The sequence below is a fragment of the Teleopsis dalmanni genome, unplaced genomic scaffold (assembly GCF_002237135.1).
Source record: "Teleopsis dalmanni isolate 2A unplaced genomic scaffold, ASM223713v2 unscaffolded_contig_1768, whole genome shotgun sequence".
Classification (NCBI taxonomy): domain Eukaryota; kingdom Metazoa; phylum Arthropoda; class Insecta; order Diptera; family Diopsidae; genus Teleopsis; species Teleopsis dalmanni.
The window spans coordinates 1-8,421 of NW_024033150.1; the positions used below are offsets into that span (position 1 = coordinate 1).

An 8,421-nucleotide genomic window follows, 5' to 3' on the forward strand; every position below is an offset into this window, starting at 1 on the left:
ATTGCCTGAAAATTGGAAAATTGTGATCCAAACAAATCGCCAAATACATTTTATAATAATACTTTTTGAATATTTATTTTATTTTCAGTTATTGAAATTAACATACTACTTAAATTATAGTGATGATAGTGATTGATTTTTAAATTGAACCAATAAATGGCAAACACCTATAACTGCCCTTCTTCAAATAAAAAACTCGATACAACTCTAATCTCTAAGAAGCATATTATGAAAAGTATTCCATATCTGCTTTATTTAAACGAAGAGAAGCTCTGTTAAATATTGAATATAATAAAATAACCTGATTGAACCTGATTGGGAAATTAAATTGTGTTTCTAATTTTCTTTAAAATACTTCTAATGTTTAAAAATTTATTGAAGTGCTCCAATTTAATACTCACCTTCGGTGTCATTAAACCCAAACGCACACCCTGCATTAAGTCTGCCACATGTTTTTTTCTATTGACGGGATCATAGTCAATCCATTTAATGCATAATTTCCATACACTATCTTCCTCCCGTGTGTTCAATTCATCATCGCTTATGATCTCATAGAAATCCTTTAATCCGATTTCCATTATGTCCTCATTTTTTAACGCAACTTCTGGAAAGTAACGTAACATATACATACGTGCTTTGTCATATAAAGCGTCAAGAAAACGAAACCTGCGAGTATAACAGAAATGAAATAGCTTTGAGTAGAAAGTAATTAAAAAAAAATTATTTAAGAGGAATTATGATGGAAAAAGGAGACACCGTCGTCAAAAGTAGGCTGAGTGTTTGAAGGACGAAAAGAAAATGTACTGTGAGGTAATACGTTAGTGGTTGCGATTAAATACAATTCAGATGAAATCTCTGCTGCATGCACTTGACTTAGAAACCCACAATGTTAATTAAGCTATAAATTTGTATGTGGTTATTAAAAAATTAATCCATTCAGCATTTGGCTTAGGTACAATAGATTGATGTTCGTGCTTTTCAACCTACTCCATAAGAAAAATGGCTTAAATATTTGATTATTTCATAAACTCACCTAGCAAAACTCATAATATCGACGCAATTTATTGGTGACAGCATTTTTGTCATTTTTCTTTCGCAAAGCTTCACAAGGCCCATCATTCCCAAATAATCAGCAGATACCAATAATTCATGGACATTATCTTCTGTTATTTGGCATCGTCTAAGATAGGCGTAGTTAATTAATTGCTCCATAATAGCTGCACTCATTCCAGGAATGCATACTCTTCGGCTCACTTCCTTGTCATATTCCGATATGCCACTATTGAAACCAGTAAATTGAGCCCTAAAAACAGCAAAATTGAAAATTGAATCAACTTTTGAAACAAAAATAATGGAAAACATAAACTTTGTACTTCAAATTAAACAAAACTTTCAATCGAAATTGAACCTTTCGTTTTTATTTTCTATTTTTTTCAAGCACCTGAGGCATGTAAATACATTGATTGGTATAAAAATCACAAAAAAAAAAAAACAGACAAATAGATTTTGTATTAAAACCATTTTAGCAAATATCAGAAACCAAAGCTATTCTTCCAGAAATAAGTTTTTGCGTTTTACGTTAGATTCTACAAATGGACTATGAAAGGACTAAAATCTTTAAATAGACTATGAGGAGACCACAAACTTCCTTAAAAAAATTTATCTTTTGGCTTGTTAAAGCTTTAATAACGCTCAAACGAATATAAAAACTACATAAAAAATATATCTATGAATAAATTATATATAAATAATATATTTCCGTTAAGTATTTCCCCACATAAGCTTCACATGATATTATAGTCAATTTTTTATGCGAAATGGATATTAGTACTTGGCCTTTATCATCATCAGCGTAACAGCTCGGGGTGAGCTTTAACTGTATTCACTTTTGTGGTCTATTATCCGGCATTTTGATGGTGTGTCCTATCCATCTCAAGCGCTGCGACTTTGCAAACTTTACAGCATCTTTACTGTTACAAAGTCGTTGCACACTTAATTTCGTCCACACAAAGGCCTTTCGAATTCGTCGGATGCAAATCCACTGGATTATTTCATCTGAGTTATTTTTGAGAACAAGGTGGTGACTAAAAAATATGATAGTACAGATGCGCTGAAATAAGCCATTTTTCAAAAATAGGTCAAGATTCCAGAGGAACACACTCACGAAGCATGCAACTCACCGTTTGAAGGCCATTGTCAAGGCATAAGGTGACCACATCGAGCTATAGTGAATGCATTCTGAAATTTTGATTATTTCAACAAATTTTTGTAATTTGAATTAATAAAAAATAATTTCACACCAAATAGATATGGTCGCTTCAATAGGTAACACTTTAATCGCCTAACGTTGTAGATAAACTAAAATTACAAAGCTGTCTTAAGAAATAGCGACAATAGTATGGGTCAAATGATTATTAGGAATGTTTTGGGCGTGAAAAGAATGACAGCCAGATTTGTTAGGAAACCATTGAATCCTGCTTTGCTGAACTAACAAACTAAACTATGTTGCGAAACATGGCATTAGGAAAGGGTGTCACAAGCATCCTATTATACCGACATGTTGTACTGTAATTTTTTACTTTCTTCCAAATTTAAAAAAATTTAAAGAACAACATATTTAAACATATGATAAAGAGCGAACTAAAAGATACACCGAAAAACGTGTCTACTGAAAGAGAGATAAAAATTGAGAACTAAGTTAACATTTTCTAAAGGTATAATAAACTCCCGCTACTTTTTGATCACACCACGTATATGTGGAACCCTTTATAAAAATACTGTAAAGGTATGATGAACTTTCAGAGTTCTTTTCAGTGTACAGTCTATATATGACTATATATATCCACTGTAAATCCGGTCTTCTTTTCTGATGTCAAGTTAAATGTTAATATTGCATTTTCTTATTAAAAGAAAATAGAAAAAGAATTGGGTCCTTTTTTACAAAAATGGTATATTTTTTAACCAATTTTGGTAGAGAAAAAAGTTTTCAAATGGCAACCATGGGTCCATTATAACACAACAATGATATTGATAAAGATATTAATTTAATTATGTCGACATTTATCTTTATTTTCCATAGGCGAAATGAAAAATTTTAAAAGCGATTGCTGGAAACGCTCAGCAATGTATTGCTTTGTTTTCCCCCCTTATTGCTGAATAAGAAGGAATATAATAATAAATATCGGTATAACATATAATCAAAATTTCATTACATAATTTCTTTTTGGAAACATAAACTTCATTTATAGAATTTATTTACAATATTCTTTCCAAAAATAGCAAATTAACTACTTCAATCTTTACTTTTAAACAGAATTTACATTAAACTTAATTATATCGGAAGAAAATTTTCATACAAACTTATATTAAAAATATAAGAGAAGTTATTGAGAATTATAAATTCAATTATAGGTATGATAAGTCTTAACACTGTTCCAACTTATAACTGAATTTTTAATTCTCATTCACTTTTAAAGTTTTCTTTCTTTGAAGGTAATTCCATTTTTATGCAATTATTTTATTTTAATACAAATTATACTTGGAAGCAGAGTTGGGTTTCCACTTTGTTTTATCACTTATTTAGAAAGAATTTGAAACTTTTAGTAATATAACAACATTTTATAATTCTAAATTCTAAATATAGTAAAATATTTCTAAATAATACAGTAAAAAATTGATATGTCGACACTGACAGGCTCACATGATTTAAAATTGAAAGCAACAACACTGTGTGACGTGACTGCAATCATAATATGCCCCTTGGTCTGTTGCTAATCAATAGACCAGGATAAATGAAAATCGTTTGTTTTATTAAAACTATTGTTTTTATACGTATTATTTAAGATAGATTACCATAAGAATTATTTATATAGAAGGACTGTGTCAACTACAGCTGAATAAATATATAGTGAGATATATTTTATGGATTTTTCACCGCAGTGAAAATGAAGATATACTAGTCTTCCTTCCCTAACGTCTTTAGCTGTATTTACTTTTTACCTTAATATTGAATCGATGGTAGTTTTTAAGTATTGATAGTAATAGTTTAAGTGAAATATTTTTATACATAGTCAAGATAAACTATACTATTTTGTATTTTTAGTGATAGCTAGAAGTTTTGGTTTTGTTAATATTAGCTCCTAGTCTACAGACTTTAGTTTAATCAAAACAAAATATAATGGTACTCGGTATTTAACAATAAGGAGCATAAGACACTATTGCTATTCACTATAGGCGAAAATATATAAGCAAGTACCTTATAAAAGTGATATTATGTTTTTTAATATTATAGTTGTATTATAGTGCACCGTTGCGGTGCGAATTGTTTCCTCATCTACCATACTATATGGTGGATGGTTCCCAGTGACTATTACCTGTTTCCAAAGATGGCGCTAGGGAAACAAATTTGTTTCAAATGATAAAGTGAAATGGGAAACTGTGGATTTGGGAACTTAAATCGAAATTTAAAAGATATTAAAATTGAAAGATATGGTCGCTTCAATAGGTAACACTTTAATCGCCTAACGTTGTAGATAAACTAAAATTACAAAGCTGTCTTAAGAAATAGCGACAATAGTATGGGTCAAATGATTATTAGGAATGTTTTGGGCGTGAAAAGAATGACAGCCAGATTTGTTAGGAAACCATTGAATCCTGCTTTGCTGAACTAACAAACTAAACTATGTTGCGAAACATGGCATTAGGAAAGGGTGTCACAAGCATCCTATTATACCGACATGTTGTACTGTAATTTTTTACTTTCTTCCAAATTTAAAAAAATTTAAAGAACAACATATTTAAACATATGATAAAGAGCGAACTAAAAGATACACCGAAAAACGTGTCTACTGAAAGAGAGATAAAAATTGAGAACTAAGTTAACATTTTCTAAAGGTATAATAAACTCCCGCTACTTTTTGATCACACCACGTATATGTGGAACCCTTTATAAAAATACTGTAAAGGTATGATGAACTTTCAGAGTTCTTTTCAGTGTACAGTCTATATATGACTATATATATCCACTGTAAATCCGGTCTTCTTTTCTGATGTCAAGTTAAATGTTATCAGTGCGATCAGAATGAAACTAATAGGAAGTGAAACTAAGGTTTTAGCAAATTTATATAACTAAAAAAGTTCAGAACTATCTATTATCATTGTCTATAAATATTTCAATTTGACGAAAAATAAATATAAAAATTTGAGTGATTTGAATCTAAGCCTAATTTTTTAAAACATTCCGTTTTCCAATCAAATATGAAAATTATCTTACTTCTCTAGTATTTTATAATTTAATAATTAACTACCTCTCAATTAAATACTTTATATGTTTGATGCTATCGAAGAAATTAGGAAGTTAATGGACCGGAACAATCGATAAAGTAAAGGCTAATGGCACAAGACATTTCTTCATAATTCTCTCGACATCTATTTAAATGTGTTAAATGCAGCTAACAGAGTGTAATAGTTTTTGCAGAAAGTGGATTGCTGTCCAAATAAGTATTACGTCTCCATCCTCGAAAGACCATAAACAGAGTGTATCTGGTCGAAAAGTGTTGGAAATAATCTTTGACCCTTTTTTGTACCCTCTGGATACATAAATGTAGTATGGTCGGAAAATGAAAGATCCTTTAGGACAACGACGCTGGAAACGATACAAAGACAAATGTTTTTAGACTATTCACTAAGTTAGTTAACATACTTAGTGAAAGCAAGTCGATTGTTTTTTATTTGTTCAATCTAGTTTTCTTAAATACTTTGTAGAAATATAAATTTGAAAAAATTTGAGGAAACTAAGCAAACAATAAATTTTATATGTTTAAAATTGTTAGAAAGGAAAATCCTCCATTTAAAGACTACAATTCAAACGTTTTTAAAGAAGGGAGAGAGTAAAAAAAGAGAGGAATTCAAAATGCCATTCAATTGTTTTTTATAAAAAATATTTTCGGAGGTAAAAATTATTTAAATTTTTCGAAATCTTTGTCTTGGCATTTGAATATCCTACGTTTGGTCATAGGTTAGAATATTGTGATTAATAGGGATTTGAAGGCAGCGGAAGCAAAAAGTGAATAGTGATATATGTTAGGTTATAACGGGATCCCTGGTGGAAATAGTGATAAAAAACTTAAGACACTTTTTAAGTATTTACTAGAGTTTTATTAGAAATTCTGTTAATTATTGAATTTATGGAAGCTTGTTGTGTAGGGCTCTGAAACAAAGACTACATTTAAATCAGATAATTTGAGTTTATAAGTTATGGCAGACGTTGCAAATCTAAAGAATCGAAAGAATAGAGTAGACTAAGTAAAACAGAGTAACATGAATCCACAGACTAATGTCCTATTATTTTCAGTTTTAACTAATCCTTCAAATATTTTTTATAAAGTTCACTAAAGCTGTTGTCATCATCTATCTATCCATAGCATGTGTCATGATTGAATTTTTTTATTTTTTGGGTGAACATATCCCAAAAACTGCCAAATTTTGGCTAGAATTGACATATATTTCCCTAACCTTGCTTCTGCTAAACCAAATGGTATAGCCTAAATAAGATCTCTTGGTGCAATATGTATTGCGTACATATACATAAACTATTAGCACTCTATCTAAGATGGACTAAATTACCCCACTTGTTAAAAATACCACCTGTACTAAGCTCATTATTTAAAATATGAACACATACGCTTTTGATTTTAGGAATGGAAGGTGTTTATGCACATACAACGATCATTTTGTCATATGAATATATGAATATATGACAAAATGAATGATTTGTAAAATTTCTAACAAAAATGAACGACTCACTAACAATCTATATATCTGTAACATAGCAAAATCATGTTTTTTAAAAACACTTGTCTTTTATGTGGATACGAGGTATGTAGGAAGTTACAAAAATTTTCAAGTACCAACTCTAGTATTGAAAATGATCATGTTTTGAATATTTAAGACTTATGCTAGCAAAGTAACAATAAACTCTAAGAATAATTCAAATAAAGATGATTACCTGAAGTACGTACTACATGCACTCATGATAGGTCGATGTACATTGTATTTCTCATCTGATACTATTATAACAGCATCACATAATTGATTTTTCTCTCTCAATTCATTTAATGATTTAAAAACTTCGTCGCTACGAGAACGAAAGATGGTTTCATTATTTAAATCGTCATCGGAGTCTTCTCCCACATTGATTCCATCATCATTGCTCAAGTCGTCCATTAGCTTTTAAACCAACCAATTAAATTGATAGGCCAAAGGCCATTCCTGACATACCTACAACTGTAAGATTTTGTAGTTAGTATATTTGTTGGTTAGTAGATTTATATTTCAAAAACATCATTATGAGTATTCTCACCCTTCAATGAGTGGTTTTTTACAGTTTCTACCAACTCACGTCAATTTTATTGTCGTAATTGAAAGACTTAAAACTAAAAATATATCCGGTAATTTAGAAGAGCCAGAACTTTAATTTGAATGGCTACAAATCTTGCACTTCTTGTAGACTGTGGAAATGGAAGTGATATTGTAAAGGCAAAAATTTGAAGCCAAAAGGTAAACCGAAAATTTTGAGGTCGAAAAGGGTTGGAATAAACTGAGCCAAAAATGTTGTATTAAATTTAAAAACTAAAAATTTTATTTTTAATGCATAATTTAATATTAAAAAAATTCAAAAATGAAGTTTCTTTAAAAATCTAAGGTATTTCTATAATTTTTTCTCTAGTTTTTTGATAAAGTCGAATAAGGTAAATAGTTTCAAATTTACACTTTATCGGACTTATTGAAGAGAAAATAACTAACAGAAGATATAATTTTTAGGGATTTGGTTTACTTAACATATTAGCCTGTAATTTAAATAAATAAAAAATATTGACTCTATATATTGTTTCTATTTGAAGCATCATATTTCGGGTACTTTTTTTCCCTCAAAAAATCATAAATAACGCAGATTAAATGCGAAGATAATCTAGCGTTTGCAATATTAATCGTACGTTAAACAATATAATATCTTCCCGTGGTCGAAATCACGTGTCAATGGCTAATAAATTTGCAAAAGTGCGGTCATTGTTCAAAATGCTAAATGAAATTACATACAATTTAGTGTCTGGGCGGAGCATTTAGCAATCGATGAAACCATGGTACCATACTTCGGTCGACATTCTGCTAAAATATTTACTCGTAACAAACCAATACGTTTCGGTTATGACCAATGGGCCTTTTCCTCGTATAGGGGGTATATCTTTCAGTTTCTGCCATACTAAGGTGCAACTGACTATTACGACAAACAATTGGTAATTGGTCCATCTGTTGAAATGTAATTATTGAGCTAGTTTTAAAATAAGATCTTTCTGAAAATTACACTATAAAATTCTAAGTATAAACTTTCCTGGTACTTAATGGGTTAGATGGGTAAGTTCT

At 29.9% G+C, this 8,421-nt stretch overlaps 1 protein-coding gene across 1 annotated transcript; it reads right to left on the reverse strand.

Moving 5' to 3' along the window:
- Positions 1 to 401: 401 nt before the first annotated feature.
- LOC119664327 (kelch-like protein 10) lies at positions 402 to 7,634 on the reverse strand (the record flags this gene model as incomplete). The annotated part of the gene is made up of 4 exons (XM_038073837.1): positions 7,400 to 7,634; positions 7,007 to 7,284; positions 1,034 to 1,303; positions 402 to 666 (listed from the first exon to the last, which is right to left on the reverse strand). Coding segments are annotated over exons 2-4 (753 nt in total), but the record flags the coding sequence as incomplete, so codon positions are not given.
- Positions 7,635 to 8,421: the final 787 nt, after the last annotated feature.